The 22,328-nt window shown below is 40.4% G+C and overlaps 1 protein-coding gene across 3 annotated transcripts in view; it reads right to left on the reverse strand.

The window, feature by feature from the left end:
- The window catches only part of cadm4 (cell adhesion molecule 4), a 430,262-nt gene that overhangs the window by 9,300 nt on the left and 398,634 nt on the right, over positions 1-22,328 (reverse strand). For 2 of the 3 annotated variants that reach the window (XM_060921239.1, XM_060921238.1), the window contains exon 7: positions 5,813-5,884. The exons of the other annotated variant lie outside the window; for it this stretch is intronic. In XM_060921239.1, the coding sequence (XP_060777222.1) occupies positions 5,813-5,884 (72 nt within the window). The remainder of the gene's footprint in view (positions 1-5,812; positions 5,885-22,328) is intronic. 3 annotated transcript variants of the gene reach the window in all.

Genomic DNA, 22,328 nt, shown 5'->3' on the forward strand with positions numbered 1-22,328 from the left:
CAGAGGGTTCCAAGCATTCTAGATGTGAGGTTAGTAATAAGATACCTAACTGCTTCTGGAGCTCTATCTTTCTACTGAGTTGAATTCCAGCCACATGGTCCAGTTAATCAAGACCTTCAATAACAGCCGAGGATAAAAGTCTAGTGGTAGAACTTCATGAACATACACACAAATACACACAGCACTGTGCAAAAGTCTTAGGCACCCTGTTTTGTTTTGTTTTTCCATACAAACTTTGTTATAGATGTCTATTTTATGATTTCTTCATTATCGAGTCAGCACAAAAACATTTTAGAGTTCCAAACGGTCGGGGTTTTTTTTTCCCAGCACAAAATTAAATGTTACAGAAAAAAAATGTTTATATCTGAGCAGCATATTCCATAAGAGAGCACTTTTCAGATTAAAAAAGAAAACATAATGAAGTCTACTCAGTTTTGGTGCAAAATTAAGAAGCGAGTGAGACAGTCAAAGTGTCCAGAAGAACTGTGGCTGGTTCTGCAAGATGCTCAGTAAAACCTACAGCTCATTTCCTGATAAAACGTCACTCAGTGTACCTGAGACGATTGTTGTTTTTTTTAAAGCAAAAGGTACTGATTACTGTTTATAGTATTTTGTTATGTTGAAACATTCCATTTCATTGTTTTTAAGCCATTTTTGATCTACAGCATTTCTTTACATGTGCCTAAGACTTCTGCACAGTACTGTATTATATATAATTTCTATCCACATTCACTGGATATGAGCAGTCGTGCACTCTGATTGGCTGCTCTACTACTAGGATATCAGCTCATATTGCTGGGTTTCAGTCACGTGACTTTTCTTAGTGGTTTTACTGGAAGTGAAAAAGCTGGTGGTTTAAACAGCTAGCGATAACTTAGAGTATTCTCGTAATCTAGAAGCCACTGCTCGCTTTAGATATATTAAGAAGATTGCTATGTGCAATGGAATCGACCCCTACAGTCTGGGAAAGAAGGATTTGTCATATGATCTCGAAAACTACCCTTCAGTCGAGTTCCCCGACATCTCGAACTATCTGGTGTTGCAGACATCCTTCTACACCGCAAAACAGATGAAAGTGTGAAAGAATATGGAGGCTTACAACTTTTTTATATGTGGCTGGGTAAAGGACCTCGCTATCAAGTCGCTGCTGAATGAATCATTGTTTTTGCGCGTGTAAGTATGTTTTTTTTTAAGCTTTTCATTTATGTCTTTACAACGAAGCACTGCAAGTTGAAGTATAACAAACAGTTCGCTTGATTCTCACTCTTATCTCTCAGCTAAATCATTCACAAAGATCATCAGAAACCCCTTTAAAGACCTGGATCTTAGTTAAACAAGACGGAGAAGTGATCACGGCGCATTGTAACTGTACGGCTGGGGAAGAATTTTGTCGCGACCTTCATGCATATGGACTTTGTGAGGAGTGAACAAAGAAACAGCTGGGGACTTTAGCGCTTCGTGACTAAAAAAAAGTCCCGTAAAATAATGACACGTAGCAAGAAAAGTACTTGGAAAACATGAAGGCCATAGCTGAGAGGGATATACCTGTACAAACCTTTCACCAAGTGATCGCTGCAAACTCGAGCACGCTTTGACTCGGCTCCCTTTGATTTCAGTGAGAGGTTCAAAAGCCACCATTCTCGACGTCTTTTTGTGAAATCCTGTGTTCGTTCACCCTTTTTTTTATTAGTTCAGGAGAACCCTGAAGAAACTTTGATCAGTTTCACGATTTGATCGGTTCGAACAACCTAAACCAACGCAAGCGTAAGGCATTTTTCATGCGAGTAATGCGCCTTCTCTGTACAAACCTTTTGTCAGCTGAGCTTTGGTAGACCACCAGCTAAAGTTTAGAATCACTAATGAGGCAGATGTGACGTCACGTGAAACCCAGCAATACCGTGAGGAGAGAAAAACAAAATGGCGGCGCGTATTGCTGAACCAACCGAAGACGAAATAAAAACTCTGCTCGAAAACAAAACCTCAAAAAACAAAAAAAGCAAAATATGGAATAAAAGTATTTGATTGTAAGAGCATAGGATGAGTAGCATGCTATAGATGCACAATGGTGTAACATAGGGAAAAAAATTAAAAATTCAGGTTTTGATTTTATGTACTGAAATAACTATTAGGCACAATTTTTACAATATCTATATAAATTAGTTGTTTTTACCCATTTTAACCTTGAAATCAGCATTTTCATGATTACCCATAATGCATTGTTTATTGCGCTAAAACAAGCAAAAACGTCATAAGACAGTGGAAATACTACCTTTACTACCTTCACGTGGCGTCTTTCTCGATCGCACGTGCCTAGAAGCGTACCTTCTAGAACGTTCCTGGGCGGTCACGGACTGTCACGTAGCCTAGTTCGGTTGTGAAACTCGCTAGGATGGAGTATTTTCGTGAGTTTAGTGGCAAACTTTTGCGCCGCAATTTCTCTATTCTTGAAATTTGTAACCTGAAACCCTATGATTTCAGAAATGTTTCATAATGTTTGGGATTTTGAAAAATGCTTCTAGCACGTTTATTTCGCTGTATTTTTCCGTGAAACTTGGCATAAATCATCCTTAAGTGATGAGCGTGACATTGTTATTTTGGTATGGGTCACGGAGTTAGTTGGAAGCGGGAGAAATGAGAGTTTCTCAACTACAGCAGCACTTCTCACCATAGATGGCTGGCGTGTTTCACAGCGTTTGGGATTTACTAAATCGACTAAATCTCTAGATCTACTGAAGCTACGAGGATATAAATCACCAGGATTCTAATTTACTGGGTGAGAAGTATTATATATTTTTTTGAAAGGTTTATTCGTGCTACAAGTCCATGAAAGTTGGAATTGTTCGTGAAGGGGTTAGTTAGATTTTGGTAGCGTGACGCGCACAAGAAGCAAAAGAAAAAACAAATTTTCTTCTGAATTTCCTTGCTTTATCAAAATTATTTTTAGATACATTAAAAGACTGTGTTTATAATATTTAAGCAATTTTTTTATTTTAGAGAATATTTTATCAAAACTTTCAAAACAGCATTCAAAGTGATTTTTCACGGGTGTAAATGTTACGCGTGACGTCCATAATTACGTTAAATTTTAAGAACTAAAATTCTGTTAAAAATTCTAGATTTGTGCTATCATTCTGGGGTTTTGCTGAATAATACTTTAGGGAGTTCTCTTACAATGCTGAAAATTCAATGAGTTTTGGTGAAATTCTAGAAAAGTTATTTACATTTTAACGCGCCTGATAGCGATTGTGCTCACACAGCGTGCTACTCATAATATCTTTTTTCTTATTTTTCAAGAAATATTATTATTATTATTATTATTATTATTATAGCATTTTTCACAAATTGCTCTGGTCGGTCATTTCACTCGTTTGTCTATATTCTACGCAGAAATGATTTCGTGAGACATTTTGGATAAAGTTTTTATTTCTAAATTTGCAAAAAGTAAAAATAAAAAGGCTCCGTTTCTCAAAATCCAGTGAATGTGGACAGAACAAAACAGTTATTCCAATCAATCAATCAATCAATCAATCAATCAATCAATCAATCAATCAATCAATCAATCAATCAATCAATCTCGTCGTACATGGCTTATAGCCAACGATCAGCTCATGTACGACTTGATTTCATGGAAGAACATATGTAAAACATGCGCGCACACACACACACACATTTAAACGTGTTTAAAATGGTCTCAAGGTGATAGAGAGGCAGTGGCAAAGAAAACAGACAGACAGAAATGTTTATTTCTCACTTTAATCAAAGGATGAGAGTGATAGAGGTGCAGGTGGTGAAGGAACTGGAATGACAGAGAAAACAAGGAGAGGAGACCAGACGAAAGGTGAAAATGATAAATATGGAGAAAAAAAACAGCAAAAGACGGAAGCAATGAGGAAAAGAAGACAATTGCTCATGCAAGAAGGATGTAGGATATGAGGGAGAGAGAGAGAGTGCATGTCTGAGACAGAGAAAGGAAGGAAGGATGAGAAGTAAGATTTCATGCGAAGAGTAATGAGCAATATTTCATAAGAGATGAAAAATTAAGCAGAGTCTCCTATGAGGGTCTGCAGCTCGAGCGCAGGTACTGACAGACTTCACACACACACACACACACACACACACACACACACACACACACACACACACACACACAGAGTCTCTTTTTCTTTCTCACAGTCAAGCAGCTACACACACTTTCTTTCATTCAGGCAAAACAATGCCCTTCTTCCTACATCTTGCTCTCTTTCTCTGAGCAAAAAGGAGACTCTGACAAAACAGTGAGTGAGTGAGTGAGTGATTTTTTTAATACCATGTCAGCACCTGAGGCTGTCTCATGGCAAAAAACATCTCTAGCAGAGATTACAATGACTTTATGAATAAATGATTAAAACAAATAAAATTGCATTGTGAATAAAACCTTTAAAAAAAAATCAATAAATAACTAAAGGAGCTGCTTTAAAAACACATTTGTAAAATCTCTAACACTTTTAGTGGTGGCACCTTCTTCAAAACACCATCCAAGGTATTTTGTGAGTGAATCTAACAAAAAAAAAAGAACAAAGTAAAAAAATATACAACAGTTATTCCATGAAATCGAGTTGTACATGAGCCAATAGCCGGCTATACTCCATGTACGGCGAGATTGAGTGGAATAACTGTTTTATTCGATCCACATTCACTGGATTTTGAGAAACGGAGCATTTTTATTGTTATTTTTTACAAATTCAAGAAAGATAAACTTTACACAAAACGTCCGACTAAATCATTTCCGCTTAGGATGGAAACAAACCAGTGAAATGATGGTGAAAAATGCTATAATAATAATAATTTAAAAATAAATAAATAAATAAATAATTCTTGAAAAATAAAAAAGATACGTTCTTACCATCAAATACTTTCATTCCATATTTTGTTGCTTTTTGGGGGGTTTTGTTTTTGAGTAGGGTTTTTATTTCATCCTCGGTTGGTTTAGCAACACGCTCCGCCATTTTGTTTTTCTCTACTCACGGTATATGAGCTGATATCCTAGTAGTAGAGTAGCTAATCAGAGCATGCGATTGCTCATATCCAGTGCATGTGGATAGTTTATATATATTTGTGTTACGTGGTAAGGCAATGAGACAGAGATAAATGGAAGGCGGGGAAAAAAAAGCAACCTTATGAAAGTTACATAGCAGAAAATGTGTGTGTGTGTGTGTGTGTATACACTTGACTGCTTCTTTTAAAATTCCAAAAAGAAATGTGTTTTAGGATCAAAACGGCTGAACATATCTGAAAGTGTGTGTGTGTGTCTTTTTTTTTCCTATGCATTATGATCATTCTGATTCAGTGGTATTTGTGCATGTGTTCCTGATGTGGAAGTCTGAGAGAGAGAGAAAGAGAGAGAGAGAGAGGGCAACCAGGGCAGTCAGTCAGGGCCGTAAACACCATTCTAACCTGACTGAAGGCCAATCTACCTGACACACCACTGGTAATGTGAAGTCAGTCTCGTTTAAAAGAAGTGCCCTCCCAGGACCTCTTTCCCCTTCTCTCTTCCCTTTTCTCTTTCTCTCTCTCTCACACACACACACACACACGTCGAGAGAGAGAGAGAGAGAGAGAGAGAAACAGCTGACCAGATATTTGAGAAAACTCCTTGTTCTTGAGAGTGCAGTGAAGACAACAGATTGTACGTGTGAGTGTGTTGTTAATCGTTCTGAACAGCTCATACGTGAAGACAGGCTGATTACTCGTGAAGTCGGAAAGGAAGAAAAGAGAAGAGAAGAGGTTAGCAAGAAGGAGGAGGAGGAAGATGAGGAGGATGGTGATGGATTACCTTTTGGTGTCCATGAGAGGGAGGTGGAGGTGATGGGGTGGGAGGTGGGACTGACAAACACAGACACACTCTCTATGAGGGAACGACATGGTTCTGAGTTAGACAGCAAGCTAGTGTACAACCAGGAATTAAACCTATAAACTGAGAGGGTACGATCCAGGATGAACGGCAGACAGATGTGTGTGTGTGTTGGTGAGAGTAATGAGAACAGGGGTCTGCCATGTGGTTTACTGTGGGCCTCAATCCAAATGTTTAAACATTCCCAGCTGTGGCCTGTGTAGACAAATTGGGTGAGTTTGAAGTTCCCGAGAGAAGGAGGCATGGGCGAGATGTAGAGACTGCCTCCACCTCTGTCCTCTCCCAGCCAGCAGGGTGCAATATTGCTCTGTCTCTCTGTCAGCCTGCTGTTCTGTAATTTCCCTCCATATTGGCCTTCTCATCCATCTCTTTCTTCTACACACCTTCAATATCAGCAAAATCTCTCTCTCCCTCCTCCTCCTGCACCGATATGTGTGTGTGTGTGTGTGTGTGTGTGTGTGTGTGTGTGTGTGTGTGTGAGAGCTATGCAGTACTTTCTATACACACACATTTCTTTATTCTCTACACCCAAGAAACAACCCACATGTAGCCAGCCAGTGCCCGATTCCTAACCTGAAAAGAGTTCAGTTGATTCCATTTCCTTGTATTTTTATTTAACTTTGACTTCAAATCTGGAATTTGATGACTGGCTCGTTTGAGGCGTTTTTCCATCTTCCAGACTTTGTTTTCTTTTATTCAAAATATTAAAGATGTCGCACAATGTCAGAAAGAAAGACAAGAAAAGAGCACGTGCTTGGATGGCATACTGGACATGACACCTCCATGCTATCCCCATGTGTCGGTGTGTACGGGTGTTTGGATACGAGTGTGTACGTGCGTGCGTTCTTATTATTTTACCCCCGCGTGTTGTGGTGTGTTCGTGTGAGGGTTTCTATGTGTGGGGGGATGCGTTTGTGTATAAATATTGGAGCTTGTGTGTGTTCTTGTAATAGACTGCGTGGGAGGACGGTCTGCATGCATGTTAATTAAGGAACGATATGTGTGTGTGTGTGCGTGTGTGCGCGTATGCATGCATGAGCTCTTGCATATGTATGTGCGCATATGTGTGGCAACAGGGCAACCAAAGCCGGCCATTAATTGGACAATGACAAATATATACTGTACATTAACACACCAATCTCTCTCTCTTGGCTCTCCATGTCCATGTCTTCTCTCCTTAATCATTCTCTCTCTGCTCCGACTTGTTTACGCTCCACTTTTGGCTTCGTTTCTTTCAATCTAATGACAGCACACATCTTTCTGTCTTATGTCTGTCTTTAAAATATGGATGCAATGCAAACTAAACCCTCTAATCAGACCTCATGCGATTCTGCATCACACCCACGATATTCTGTCATCTTTTAGAGAGGTTTTTTTTTTTTTTGTAAACAATATCCTGTAGAAATTTATTCCACCATATCGATTTCCAGTTTAGTTAATTTGATTGGTCATATATATTCCATAAAAAATTCATAATAAGAAATAAGTTAAAGGTAGACTGCCTTTCAGATTTTTCAAGCTTAGGTAATAAAAGGAATTTTCCCCAACACACAATTATTTTTGTTTAGTGGACCGCAAGTGACTGAATTCGAATCACAGACTTCCAATTTTATTAGTTTTTTGAAAAAAATCGAACAATTAATGAATTTAAGGCCATATGGCCCTAAATTCTCCACTATTTTTTCCTGCTTCACCATGACCCAATTCAAGATACTACGTCATGCATCACGTAGTGGGCTTTCCCCATTCGTGTAAGGCATTGTGGGATACAAATTTGAAACAGGAGAAAAAAATGGAAGACGCGAGTGTGCAAATGAAATGTGGAAGACCGACTACAGTAACGGAAAGCGAGAAGAAAAGACGTTATGTTATATGCGAAGGAAAGGAAACGCAGGACCACACTAATAAATATCAGCGGTCAGCAAGTACCTCAGTGTGATCAGCTGTTCGTTTAGCAACAAAAATGATGTCACTGTCAGTGCACGGTCAAAGGTAAACCTGTGCATATGCACACACACATGGACTTCCTCTGTCTGCTTGACTGCGCGAAGCAAGCGATTTCATGCACATTTTTCTGAGGGAATCCGCTCAAATTAAATAACTTCCCAGCCACAGAACGGTCTAATATTTTGTGAGATATTACAGAAATAAACATGCATCACAAAGACCAAATTTCAGAGGGAACTAAATTTCACTGATTTTATGAAATTGAAAGGCCGTCTCCTTTTAAAATTTAACAGAATAACATGGGAAGAAAGGGGGAGAAAAATGGTTTCTAACAGGAGAAGGATGCAGGGCGAAACATACAAGACAGAAATATAAAAGAAAATCTTTTTAAAAAAGGAATAAAAGCTTTAAACTAAAATACTATGCAATAATCATTTCTTATTCCGGTCCCCTGTCTCGCTCCTTTCCACCTCTGGGGTCAAAGGTCACTCTTCGGCACTCGCTGCTATATTCAGCACGTTCCTTCGCTTTCGTTTTAAAATTCCCTCTATGGCTTACTGTAAGTAGAAAGTCATGAAAGCCTCGGTTATTATTTCTTTTCTGGCTTCTGCTTTCATTATTTGCTCAGTTAATTAGAAAGCCGCGTTGCGACTCCTAATTAGTGGCTCCGCTTGTTATTGGGCTCCTCTTTCTCAGTGATGATTGCGCTTTTTTCCCCTCTACAGAACATGGACGTTTCACGATTGTCTCAATGGTTCCCATTTGCTGGACACAATTAGACTCGTGTTTTGACAGTATTTGTTTAGTAAGATAATTAACTTCTTATCAAGAAAATTGCTAAGTTACATGAGAATAAGCTTTTTTGACAGGAAAAAGGTTGTAGCTAACAAATACTCTATTCTGTCACAACATAGTCTCACATAGACACTCGGCCAACTGGCTACAAACATCTGAGATCTTTGTACACTTTTCTGGCCTCAAGCTTCAGAATCTAAGTTTTAATCTAACTGGTCCATATATACACACACACACATATAAAGGCATCAGTTTTTCGCGGAAATCTATTTAAACTATTCCACACTTTAGAAAGCATGATAGATTCATTGGATTGAAAAAAATTGCAGGATCCTGTCTTTAAAAACAATTCAAGAATAGTGATGGTATCTTTTGCCTTCTATCTAGGATTTGTCAATAATAGATCAATATCCAAATAGCCAAGATAGCTAGATCATGATAAGTGAGAATGAGTGAAACCTTAACCTAATGTTAGCTAGCTTAAATACTATCTAGCTAGGTAGATGTGAGCAAAATCAATATTGAGGATAATTTGACTTAGAATTTGCAAGCTTTCATTTTTGTATTCTAAAATACTCAATAAAGATTGGCAACCATTAGCTGCTACCTTAAACACGTTATCTATTCATAGCTAAATGAATGTTTACAAAAAATTCTCCCAATTCGCTCAGTTCTCTTCCAACCCCATTTTCAGAAATGTTGCATCGCTGTGTAAAATATAAATAAAAACAATGCGCTGATTTGCAAATCTATGTTTTATAGAAAATAGTGCAAACACAACACATCAAATGTTATGAGAAATTTTATTCTTGTTTGAAAAATATGCACTCATTATAAATTTGATGCCAGCAACACATTTCAAAAAGTTGGGACAGGGCATGTTTACCACTGTGTTGTGTCACTTCTACTTTTAATAACACACTGTAAACATTTTGGAACTGAAGCGACCAATTGCTGTAGTTCTGAAAGAGAAATGTTGTTCCATTCTTGCATGATATACAAGTTCAGTTGCTCAACAGTTCAGGGTCTCCTTTGTCATATTTTGCACTTCATAATGCACCAGTGTTTTCAATGGGCAATAGGTCTGGACTGCAGGCAGGCCAGTTTAGCACCCAGACTCTTTTACTGCAGAGTCATGCAGTTTTAATACAGGTATGTGCAGAAAGCAGTTTGGCATTGTCTTGCTGAAAGAAGGAAGGCCTTCCCTGAAAAAGATTTCAGCAGCATATTGCCCTGCAACTTCTATCCAGTCAAGCTGGAAAGTCTGCATACCCCCTTCACCATCTCCACATTTTATTACGTTACAGACTTATTCTACAATAGATCGAGTTCATTTTTTGTCACAAAATTCTACACAAAATAGCCCATAATGACAAAGTGAAAGCAGGTTTTTAGAAAATATGCAATTTTATTTTACTGACAAAAATAGGTTATTTAGGGGTTACATATCTGTACACACCCTTAGTCTAATAATTGGTTGATGCACCTTTGGCAGCAATTACAGTTTCAAGGCATCTTAGGAAAGAAGCTACAAGCCTGGCACACTTGTTTCTGGACATTTTTGCCCATTCCTATTGGGATATCCTTGCAATCTCTGTCAAGTTGGATGGGGAGCATCGGTACACAGCCATTTTCAGCTCCTTCCACAGATGTTCAATTGGATTCAGGTCTGGGCTCTGGCTGGGCCACTCAAGGACATTCACAGACTTTCTCCAAAGCCACTCCTTTGTTCTCTTGGCTGTGTACTTCGAGTCTTTGTCATGTTGGAAGGTAAACCGATGCCCCAGTCTGAGGTCCAGAGCACTCTGGAACAGGTTTTCTTCAAGGATCTCATTGTACTTAGCTGCATTCATCTTTGCCTCTATCAGGACTAGTCGCCCCATTCCCGCTGCTGAAAAACATCCCCACATCATGATGCTGCCACCGCCATGTTTCACTGTAGGGATGGCATTAACCAGGTGATGAGCGGTGCCTGGTTTCCTCCAGACGTGACGCTTGGTATTCAGGCCAAAAAGTTCAATTTTGGTTTCACCAGACCAGAGAATCTTGTTTCTCATGGTTTGAGAGTCCTCTAGGTTCCTTTTGGCAAACTCCAAGCAGGCTGTCATGTGCCTTTTACTCAGGAGTGGCTTCCATCTGGCCACTCTACCATAAAGGCCTGATTTGTGGAGTGCTGCCTGGAAGGTTGATCTTCTGAAAGGTTCTCCCATCTTCACAAGGATACACTGGAGCTCTGTCAGAGTGACCCTCGGGTTCCTGCTCACCTCCCTGGCCAAGACCCGTCTTCCCCAATCACTCAGTTTGGCCGGGCAGCCAGGTCTAGGAAGCTTCTAGGTGATTCCAAACTTCTTCCATTTACGAATGATGGTGGCTACTGTGCTCTCTGGGACCTGTAAAGTTGCAGCAATTTTTCTGTACCCTTCTCCAGATCTATGCCTTGCCACAATCCTGTTTCTGAGGTCTGCAGATAACTCCTTTGACCCCATGGCTTGGAGTTTGCTCTGACATGCACTGTCAACTGTGGGACCTTATATAGGCAGGTGTCGGCAATCCCCAGTCATGTCCAATCAATTGAATTTACCACAGGTGGACTCCAATTAAGTTATAGAAACATCTCAAGCAGTATCAGTGGAAACAAAATGCACCTCAGCTCACTTTTGGGTGTCATATCAAAGGATGTACACACTTGTGTACATATGATATTTTACAGTTTGGTTTTTAATAAATTAGCACAAATGTCTAAAAACCTGCTTTCACTTTGTCATTATGGGCTATTTTGTGTAGAATTTTGTGACAAAAAATGAAAATTTATTATAGAATAAGTCTGTAACATAATAAAACGTGGAGAAGGTGAAAGGGGTATGCAGACTTTCTGGCTTGACTTTATATCATTCAGCATTAATCATGCCTTCCCAGATGTAAAAGCTACCCATGCCATGTGCACTCATGCACTCTCATACCATTACAGACGCTGGCTTTTGAACTGTGCACTGATAACAAGCTGGATGGTCCTTCTCTTTAGCCTGGTGGATGCTGTGTCCATGATTTCCAAAAAGAATTTCTACTTTTGATTTGTCAGACCTCGGGACAATTTTCCACTTCACCTCAGTACATCGTAAAAGAGCTCAGGCCCAGAGAAGGTGGTGGTGTTTTTGGATATTGTTTATATCTGGTTTTAACTTGCATTTGTGGATGCAGTAATGAACTGTCTTCACAGACAATGGTTTTCTGGTGTTCCTGAGCCCATTCAGTGATTTCCATGACAGAATTGTGTCTGCTTTTAATGCAGTGTCTCCTGAGGGCCTGAAGATCACAGGTATCCAGCGTCAGTTTTCAACCTTGTCTCTTGCATACAGAGATTTCTCCAGATTCTCTGAATCATTTAAATGACATGATGTACCATAGATGATGTGATCCATAAATTCTTTGCAATTTTAAAATGAGGAACTTTATACTTAAATTGTTGCACTGTTTGCCCACACAGTCTTTCACACAATGGTGAACCCCTCCCCATCTTTACTTCTGAGAGACTTCGCCTCTCTGGGATGCTCTTTTTATACCCAATCATGTTCCTGACCTATTGCCAATTACCCTCACAACTTTTTTAGTCTTTTGTTGCCCCTGTCCCAACTCTTTTGAAACGTGTTGCTGGCAGTAAATTCAAAATGAGCGCACATTTTTCAAATAAACAGATTTTTTCAGTTTAACATTTGATATGTTGTCGTTGTACTATTTTCAACGAAATATAACATTTACATGACTTGCAAATCATCTCGTCCTGTTTTTATTTCCCGTTTACTTAGCGTCACAACTTTTTTGGAAACAGGGATGTAAAGTAGATCACATTTCATTTCAATCTGATTATGAATTAAGCTACAAAACCTTGCCTAGGTCAAGTTTCTCTGAAGGCGCAAACACTTCCAAGTTCAAGAAACTGTGACTGGATTACAAGCTGAAAATTAGCATTATTAGCAAAACAAGCCAGTGTCTTTGCTGACTCTCTCATGCTTCAGTACATTGTGGACCATGTGCTCGAGAATTATATACACTCACCGGCCACTTTATTAGGTACACCCATCCACCTGCTGCTTTATGCAGTTCTCTAATCAGCCGATCCCTTGACAGCAGCCCAATGCATAAAATCATGCAGATACAAATCAAGAGCTTCAGTTAATGTTCAAATATGAGAATGGGAAAAACGGTGATCTCAAAGTGTGGCTTTCACTATTGGTGTCACATGGACTGGTTTGAGTATTTCAGAAACTGCTGATCTCCTGGGGGTTTTCACACACAACAGTCTCTCCACAGAATGGTGCGAAAAACAAAAAGCATTGACTGAGCGGCAGTTCTGTGGGTGAAAACAAATGCCTTGTCGATAAGAAAGGTCAGGAGAAAATGGCCAGATTGGTTCAAGCTGCCAGGAAGGATATAGTAACTCATATAATCACTCTTTCCAACCGTGGTGACAAGAAAAGCATCTCAGCATGCGACAGCAGAAGACCACATTTGTTTCTACTCCTGCCAGCCAAGAACAGGAATCTTAGAATCAATCACAAGTTCCTGTTAAAGTGGCCGGTGAATGCATGAAGGACTGCTTTTGACAAACATCTAAGATTATACACGTGTGACTTTTTAATTGATGTGTAAGAGTTTTAGAAATGATCTGAGACATATCGAGTCCTTAGCTTGCTAATTATCAAAAGTATTATTGTTAGTCTGGTAACACTATATTTGAAGTGTATTAAATGATACATAGGGTATTTATAACTTGTTTATAAGCAGTGCATTAATTTGTGTAATAAAACAAATAATACAGTTTCTCTGTATTATATTCTTATTCTTAAAGCAACTTCTTTGCGTTTAATACATAGATGTTTCTTCATCCATATCAAACAGATAAGAGGGCAGAACTGTCAGAATCATCATGGAAAGACGGATCAAGAATCTTCCTGCACTTTTTTAATCCTTATTTTTAACATTAATTCTTGTTAATATAAAAAAGCACCTCTGTGACACTTTGAAAAAGTTGCAGAAGAAATACACAGTGTTTCATAAAAGAATTATAAATGAAAATTTGACTAGCGCATTAGTTTGAGGGCATTAAAGGTCTGATGACACGAACATAACTCTATGCAATTTCTTAAATAAACTATACAACATGGCAAACATGTTAGATTTCTGTTATAATTACGTGAAAAGAAGCTGTTGTTACGCAAATATCCAACTTTTAATTGCACAGCGCAAGAAAACTGGGTCCATGGCTCGCGGCCACGTTGTGACGTCAGCAGAAGAACACGCTGCGGTTCACTGGCTGTTCTACTCTGGTTCTACTCAATGGAAATGGCGCATGAAAACGCCGGTGAACTCTCTAGTGCTAGCTCTTCCTCTTCTGGGAGTCTATAATTGTGTTGATCTCTTCCGAATAGAATCTATGATAGTCTACCCTCTTTACCCTTTGCCTCTCGTTGCTAGGTGGCAGTTACATGAAAGCTGCAAGCTTTCACAAGCAAATACATGACTGATATCACGCCGACTTTATGATTACATTTATGATTATCATGTAGAATCTATAGCTCTACGTACCTTTATCTTATGTCATTTCACAACACATGTTCTGACAGGAGGACTGTCTTTGGATCCGGCATAGCTACTAGTAGACCCCCTCCGGAATACTGGCAGTGTTGCCAGATTGGGAGGTTTCCCGCCCAGTTGGGCAGTTTCAAGTGCATTTTGGTGGGTTTTGAACATATTTTGGGCTGGAAAACTTCAGCAGTATCTGGCAACAGATACTGCTGATGTTTTCCAGCCCAAAATATGTTCAAAACCCACCAAAATGCACTTGAAACCGCCCAACTGGGCGGGAAGCCTCCCAATCTGGCAACACTGTGTAGGCACTGCTGATGGTAGTAACACACGTTTGTGCTGAACTGAACACCCAAGAGATTCTTTTAAGCTGGGAAGGGTGTCAAAACAATCCAAATCGAAGTGTTCAGAGCACAGGACGGATGTTGGTGAGGGCTCCCACTTGTCACAAGTGCGCCTGACTTGCTTCACCCACTTCGCATGCAGCTCAGGATCTCTGGGAAACTTGAATAAACTTACCCCATCCTTGTGGGTTTTGGAGCAAAAGCCGGCAACACAACGCAAAGGCATAATAACTATATATATAATAATGTATAATAATGTCAAATAAAAATACTAATAATGATAAACTGAACACCTGTCGCATCAACAACAAACTGGTAAGTTAGGAGGAAGGTTCTTTCGCTGACGTCATATAGCTCCTCCTCCTCCTTCGTCTCCTGGGTGCTGCAGCCCCGTCAAATTTGCCCAAATAGCCGCGTTTATCATCATAACTTGTAAAATAGGCGCCTTCGTGAATTAATATATGGATCATCGGGAATTACTTTTTATGTCATAATACATCGCCAAAGATGTCAAAAACGTGTCATCAGCACTTTAACAGCATTCAGCTGGCATATGGCAAGTTGTATTGGCGTGGTGCTTTATAATAGTTTGAAATGTGAATGGACTGCTAGCACTTCAGCTGAAAAGCATTTAAACAAACCCATGTTTCTAAAAAATGTAGATACAATAACTGGGCTACATGATCCAAAAAGGTCAGAAAACAGATGACAGATTAGTATTGATGGTGTGCTTGTTAAGCCTGCTTGTGTTGTCAGAAATCTTGGAGTACTATTTGATCCATCACTCAGTTTTTATCTTCATATTAAGTCATTCACCAAACGTGCATTATTTCACCTGTGTAACATTGCTCGTCTCCATCCGCTTCTGACTAGTTATGATGCACGAACTCTGGTTCATGCTTTCATAATGTCTCGTTGAGGTTACTATAAACCACTCTTCATAGACTTTACTGCAAAGTCTTTACAAAAGCTACAATATATTCAGAACTCTGCAGTTAAAGTTCTAACTCATACTAAACACTTTGCTCTCATCATCCCCATCCTTTCTCAGCTACACTGGCTACCGGTTCTGTCCCGCATCAAATTTAAAATATTGCTTGCCACTTTCAAAGCCCTGCATAATGTTGCTCTGAGTTACCTTAGGGAACTACTGACCCCCAACACCCCATCTTGCTCATTTGGTCTTCTAGCAACAACCTACTGGCTGTTCTACGCACCAGACTTTCCACCATGGGGGGCAGGTCCAGGCTTGTAGTACTCGAGTCCAGGACTCAGACTCGAGTCCGACGCATGCCCTAATTTTAAGGACTCATGACTTGACTTGGACTTGAGCACTGATGACTCGGTCTTGGACTCTGACTCGTGCACTGACTGCATTCGGACTCGTAAATTGGACACGAGGACTTGGATTTTTTCTTTATTTTTTGCAACATGCTATAATAATTTGGCCTAAGGTATTTATATCTACATTCATTTTTATACTAATTTCATGCAAGAGAATGCACATTCACCTGTTCATACGTCATGTTCAGGAACAAACTAACGTTAAAGGCACTAAAATGCCTGGAGAGAATGTTCCTAGGATTGTCTGCTTTGCTGAAACAGACTTCTCATGCAGTGGGAAAAAATGCATTGCTATGTGTTCCATATGTAGAAGAACTATTGAGGAGATGATGGGGACAACCCCGAACTTCAATCATCATTTGGCAAGACTCCACCCAGAGAAGGAAGTGACACGCTATGTTCATTGCTCTGTTGATAGCGGGGCTTGCTTGCTGACCGATGAACTAGCTAGTGTTAACCCTCTCTCATGTTATTTGCCCTATTGATAGCAGGGCTTGTGTCAGACTCAACTCAGATCAGTAGTGGACTCAACTCGGAATTTTCTTTAATGATTTGAACTTGACACGGACTTGAACACTGGGAACTTGAGATTGGACTCGGACTCGAGGTTTAGTGACTCAACTACAACACTGGGCAGGTCCTTCACTGCCACTGTCCCCAAACTCTGGAATTCTCTTCTGCAATCTCTCCAAGACTACTCTTCTTTCTCTACTTTCAAATCTCAATTGAAGACTTCTCTCTTTCATGAACATTTCTATTCATCTCTTATTGCTTCGTTTTTTCCCCCTTGTAAAGAGTCTTTAGGATACTGAAAGGTGCTATAAAATTTAACTTATTTATTATTATTATTATGTAATGGACATAGGAGAGATTCTCGATACTTGAAGAATAGATAAAGGGAAAGTGGGAAGTATGCCAGAAATACCCCTTTCAAAACTGAGGTCCAACCAGGTCAACCCATGTTGATGATTGTATATGTCAAAGGGTTAACCCGTGTTGTTCAACTTGGCTTCTTGAGGTGGGTCAGACAAGGGTTGGACAAGGGTAGATTTCAATGTGAATGAGAACCTGGGCTGCTAACAACCAGGACAGGACAAATGAATCTCACTGGTTGCAGATTGGGGTGAACAGTCATGAGGCAATTGCCCTTTCCCATAAATAAAGGTGTGATGCCAGCAGGAATGTGGTGGTAAATGATGATTGGATCAAAATGGAGATCTGGCAAGATTTTGAAGTGTGGAACCTACTGGCTATGAGTCGTGAGGAAAAGATCAAGAGGCAGATGATTGGGATGGTGAGAGCCAGCATGTTAGCTCACTAGCAGATTGACATTAGCTGTTCACTGAATATGACGCGTAAACCCCTGTCTATTTCCAGCCTGTAAGTTAACAGTCATGTATCTCTTCCTGGTTGTGATCCAGGAGCTATCTGTATTGTCAAGATTGACAAGATTCTGATATCCAGGGGGCTGTTGACTTGCAGATATACAGTGCTCAGTGTAAATGAGTACACCCCCTTTGAAAAGTAACATTTCAAACAATATCTCAATGAACACAATTTCCAAAATGTTGAAAAGACAAAGTTTAATATAACATCTGTTTAACTTATAACGTGAAAGTAAGGTTAATAATATAACTTAGATTACACATTTTTCAGTTTTACTCAAATTAGGGTAGTGCAAAAATGAGTACACCCCACAACAAAAACTACTACATCTAGTACTTTGTATGGCCTCCATGATTTTTAATGACAGCACCAAGTCTTCTAGGCATGGAATGAACAAGTTGGTGACATTTTGCAACATCAATCTTTTTCCATTCTTCAACAATGACCTCTTTTAGTGACTGGATGCTGGATGGAGAGTGATGCTCAACTTGTCTTTTCAGAATTCCCCATAGGTGTTTGATTGGGTTCAGATCAGGAGACATACTTGGCCACTGAATCACTTTCACCCTGTTCTTCTTCAGAAATCCAACAGTGGCCTTAGATGTGTGTTTAGTCATGTTAGAAAAGTGCACGACGACCAAGGGCATGGAGTGATGGTAGCATCTTCTCTTTCAGTATAGAGCAATACATCTGTGAATTCATGATGCCATCAATGAAATGCAGCTCCCCGACACCAGCAGCACTCATGCAGCCCCACATAAGGACACTGCCACCACCACATTTCACTGTAGGCACCATGCATTTTTCTTTGTATTCCTCACCTTTGGGATGCCATACAGTTTTGAAGCCATCAGTTCCAAAAACATTTATCTTGGTCTCATCACTCCAGAGTATAGAGTCCCAGTAGTCTTCATCTTTGTCAGCACGGGCCCTGGCAAACTCTAGGTGGGCTTTTTTGTGCCTGGGCTTTAGGAGAGGCTTCTTTCGTGGACGGCATCCATGCATGCCATTCCTCTGCAGTGTACGCCGTATTGCATCACGGGAAATAGCCACCCCAGTTTGGCTTTCTACTTCTTTAGATAACTGCAGTGAACTTGCATGCCGATTTTCTTCAGCCCTTCTCATCAGAAGACGCTCCTGTCAAGGTGTTAACGTCTGTGGATGACCTGGACGTCTCTGTGAGATGGTTGCAGTTCCATCTTTCTTAAAACTTTTGTACCACTTTTGCTACAGTATTCTGACTGATAAGTAAAGCTTTGCTGATCTTCTTGTAGCCTTCACCTTTGTGGTGTAAAGAAATTATTTTCTTTGGGGAATTCTGAAGAGACAAGTTGAACATCACTCTCCATCCAGCATCCAGTCACTAAAAGAGGTCGTTGTTGAAGAATGGAAAAAGATTGATGTTGCAAAATGTTGCCAACTTGTTCATTCCATGCCTAGAAGACTTGGTGCTGCCATTAAAAATCATGGAGGCCATACAAAGTACTAGATGTAGTAGTTTTTGTTGTGGGGTGTACTCATTTTTGCACCACCCTAATTTGAGTAGAACTGAAAAATGTGTAATCTAAGTTATATTATTAACCTTACTTTCACGTTATAAGTTAAACAGATGTTATATTAAACTTTGTCTTTTCAACATTTTGGAAATTGTTTGTGTTCATTGAGATATTGTTTAAAATGTTACTTTTCAAAGGGGGTGTACTCATTTATGCTGAGCACTGTATCTATGCCCAGGCTTGCCTGTTAGCCATAGCCACCGTGAGGTAGTCACTCAGTAGGCCTGTGTCCCTCTCAAGTACCATCTTCATAGTGGTACACGACCGATCAACCTTGTGCTTTGCATCAGCCTCCTAGAGCAACACTTGTGCCATAGGTTGGTCATGCCACATAATGTGACTGCAAAGAGCAAGGCATTGTTTCCTGATGATACAGGATATCATGATACATATGTTAACTGACCTGGTTTGAATTGACAAAAGAAGGGTTGAACATGATGTAGTGGTTAGCACTGTCGCCTCACAGCAAGAAGGTTCTGGGTTCGAGCCCAGTGGCTGACAGGGGCCTTTCTGTGTAGAGTTTTCATGGCTCTAAATTGACCGTAGGTGTGAATGTGTGTGAGAATGATTCTCAATACTTGAAGAATAGACAGAGGGAAAGTGGAAAGTATGCCAGAAATACCCCTTTCAAAATGGAGGTCCAAACAGGGCCTCCATTTTGAAAGGGTCAATCTGCATTGTCCGACTTGGCTTCTTGAGTTGGGTCGGACAAGGGTCAGACAAGGGTAGATTTCAATGTGAATGAGAACTTGGGTTGCTCAACCACCGGGACAGGATGAGACAAATGAATTTCACTGGTTGCAAATGGGTGGCACAGTGGTGTAGTGGTTAGCACTGTTGCCTCACAGCAAGAAGGTTCTGGGTTCGAGCCCAGCGGCCGGCAAGGGCCTTTCTGTGTGGAGTTTGCATGTTCTCCCTGTGTCTGCATGGGTTTCCTCTGGATGCTCCAGTTTCCCCCAAAGACATGCAGGTTAGGTTAATTGGTGGCTCTAAATTGACCGTAGGTGTGAATGTGAGTGTGAATGGTTTGTCTTTGTGTCAGCCCTGCAATAATCTGGTGACTTGTCTAGGGTGTACCCTGCCTCTTGCCCATAGTCAGCTGGGATAGGCTCCAGGTTGCCCGCAATCCTGCACAGGATAAGCAGTTACAGATAATGCATGGATGGATGGTTGAACATTGGTCAAATAACGCTGTCCAAACCTGGTTATCACATTTAAAAGAGGTAAAAGATGCTGACGTCACTGACTCACTTATATAAGTAAGCGATGCTCACAGTCTCCTCAGCTCACCTATTCTTCATTTCCGATGCAAATTTAACATATGTAAAACTCCAAACCGAAGTCTTGCTCCTACTTTCAGTTAGTGATGATTCAGAGCCCTATTATCTGCTGCTATTCTTGTTTTAACTTAGCCCTTGCCCGGTATAATCTGCTTATCGATTGACTTTGAGTTTGCTTTGCCCTTTTGCATTGTCTTCCTGGGTCTTTTAATAAACCCTATGTTTACAGCCAAATCCCTGCACACTCGCACATTTACTGTCAGTAATGCGCAAATAATAACTTCAGAGATAACTTTTTTTTTAATACAGATACAAGTAAATTTATCATCATGATAATTGAGGGTTCTTCTCTTTCATGTAAAGCAATGCAAGTCTTACATAACTACTGCAGTAATGCAATGTTAATGAATGCGTTACGAAGGGCCAGTGTACCGTATGTAGCATTCAGATAAAGTCACTAATCACCGTTACTCCTAGGTCTGGCAAGCTTCCTTTAATGTTCTAGGTTCTAGATTAGGTTCATCTGTTTAGATTAAAACTAGCGTCTAGTTTCTCCCCCTTTCTCACGTCTCTGTTTCAGCTCTGTTTGCAACCTTTCTATGTTCAAGCTTTCTTATTTTGCCTCCTCCTTCAGAATTAACCTGATGCAGCGAAAGAACCTGCAACAACAAAATGGACTGAATTTTCTGTGCTTCACAGCATCCCAGCCAGGATCAACATCTTGACGAAAGACGTTTTTTGATTCACAGCAAAGAAGCATGGAAGATTGAGGGCCCACTCCCTGCGCTGTCATTCGCTCTGCTTTTTTCTGCTCATTCATCATCTGCTCATCTTTCTCCTCCTCGCTCTGTCCTCTTTTTTCCCTTCTGGTCTCCTATCAGTTTTCTCCATCCGTTATTTCCCCCCCATCACTTTCCTGATACAGAAGAAGAGTTCGGCTGATCTGGCAAGTACAGAGTGTTTTCACCTGTGTGTTGTTACCGACAGCCTGTTTATATGATTGTTTTTCTCTCAGTAGGCGTTGGGAACTAGAGAGAGAGACTGAGCCTGCAGAACTCCCAGAAGCAAAAAAAAGTCTTGAAACTGAACTTTAAAACAAGCCGTGAGCAGTCTTGTATATTTTGTGTTTATTTTCTTAAGTTAGCTGAATCTCACTGGAAAGCTCTCAGTCGAAATAAAAAGAAAACAAGACAAAGCTCTGCCAAAAATACACCTGTCTCCCGAGTCCTCCGTTCCACCTCGCACACACCGGGTTCTACAGGGTGTTAATTTGTGACTCCGGTCCCACCATCCACACACAAACACATATTGACTATTTGCTCTCCTGTCCACTCCTGAGGAGTGGTAGAAATAAAAGAAAAAAGGAGAGAGGCGACACCCTATTAAGTCTGGAAGAAACATCAAATGAGACTTCCAATTGCCTACTCAGCACCAACAAACAGAGCGACAAGAAAGGGGGCGCGAGGGATGGCAGCCAGATGAAAGATGACATTCCCACCCACCTGTGCTCACTGAGCTGCCTCATTAAGGAGCCCGCTTGACGGCTGGCTCCGCCGCGCGAAGACAGAGAAGAAAAAGAAAGCACAAAGCAGGGTGCTGCCTCCAGAGACCTAATCCCTTACATAAGTTCTCAAAAATAAGCGAGGCGCGGTGAAAGGTGTAACGCCTAAAGTCAGCATCAGTGTTACATCAGAGCCCTGTACTCCCACTGGAGGATAATGCAGGGCTGGAAGTAGTGCTTAGAGCAAGGACTTTTTGGTCAAATGGGAGAACGAGTTAAATTTCTAAAGGCAGGAACCACACAGGAACAGACCCCATATTTTTCTCAAAGGTATTAGTGTGGGCTTTGGATGCAGTGTGTGTACAAATGCATAAATGTGTGTCTCCAATGAGAATACACAACATTCTGAGCTGATATCTACACACCGATTGCTTCCATGAATGAGCATGTAATCTGATATTCATAATAAAGTGGTCAATTAGAGTTTGAGAGAAAAAGATGAACGTGAGGCGATAGATCAGAACTTCAGCCATCATTTCCTGATATTTGCATCTACAGTTGTGGTCAGAAGTTTACATACACTCCTCATGGGCATGAATGTCATGGTAATTTTGAGCTGTTAATGAGTTCCTTGAACTGTTCTTTTTTTTTTCCCAGGGTGGAATGATTGTACAGCATGCATCTTTAATGACTTCAGAAAAC

The sequence above is a fragment of the Neoarius graeffei genome, chromosome 5 (genome assembly GCF_027579695.1).
Source record: "Neoarius graeffei isolate fNeoGra1 chromosome 5, fNeoGra1.pri, whole genome shotgun sequence".
Classification (NCBI taxonomy): domain Eukaryota; kingdom Metazoa; phylum Chordata; class Actinopteri; order Siluriformes; family Ariidae; genus Neoarius; species Neoarius graeffei.